This window comes from Lottia gigantea (genome assembly GCF_000327385.1).
Source record: "Lottia gigantea unplaced genomic scaffold LOTGIsca_64, whole genome shotgun sequence".
Classification (NCBI taxonomy): domain Eukaryota; kingdom Metazoa; phylum Mollusca; class Gastropoda; family Lottiidae; genus Lottia; species Lottia gigantea.
In genome coordinates, this window is record NW_008710179.1 from 1,636,211 (window position 1) to 1,637,053 (window position 843).

Sequence of the window (843 nt, forward strand, 5' to 3'; positions counted from 1 at the left end):
AAAAAATACTCGTTTAGTATCCTTCAGTATATTTTACATGTCCAAGTTCTATGAAATACATAAATCATATCTGGATATTACTATTACATCAAGACTTACGTTTTTGACAAGTAGAACCATACCACCCCCTAGCACATCCATTACTCTGACAACTACCATCAGAATTACAATCATTATCATTTGTACAATGACATGTAAATAACTCTAAATAACCAAACTGTTTACCTAAATACAGATAACATATCACAATTAGTATACATTTATAACAATGATATGTAAATAACTCTAAATAACCAAACTGTTTACCTATAATACAGATAACATATCACAATTAGTATACTATTATAACAATGACATGTAAATAACTATAAATAACCAAACTGTTTACCTATAATATAGATAACATATCACAATTAGTATACTATTATAACAATAACATGTAAATAACTATAAATAACCAAACTGTTTACCTATAATATAGATAACATATTATAATTAGTATACTATTATAACAATGACATGTAAATAACTCTAAATAACCAAACTGTTTACCTATAATATAGATTTCATATCATAATTAGTATACTATTATAACAATGACATGTAAATAACTCTAAATAACCAAACTGTTTACCTATAATATAGATTTCATATCATAATTAGTATACTATTATAACAATGACATGTAAATAACTCTAAATAACCAAACTGTTTACCTATAATACAGATAACATATCACAATTAGTATACTATTATAACAATGACATGTAAATAACTCTAAATAACCAAACTGTTTACCTATAATATAAATAACATATCATAATTAGTATACTATTATAACAA

General features: G+C 23.3%; 1 protein-coding gene across 1 annotated transcript in view; it reads right to left on the bottom strand.

Moving 5' to 3' along the window:
- LOTGIDRAFT_167280 (hypothetical protein) overlaps positions 1-843 on the bottom strand; it is a gene marked incomplete at both ends in the record, with an annotated part of 11,343 nt that overhangs the window by 9,393 nt on the left and 1,107 nt on the right. The window contains one exon of the mRNA XM_009064746.1: positions 100-306. Within this exon, the coding sequence (XP_009062994.1) occupies positions 100-306 (207 nt within the window). The remainder of the gene's footprint in view (positions 1-99; positions 307-843) is intronic.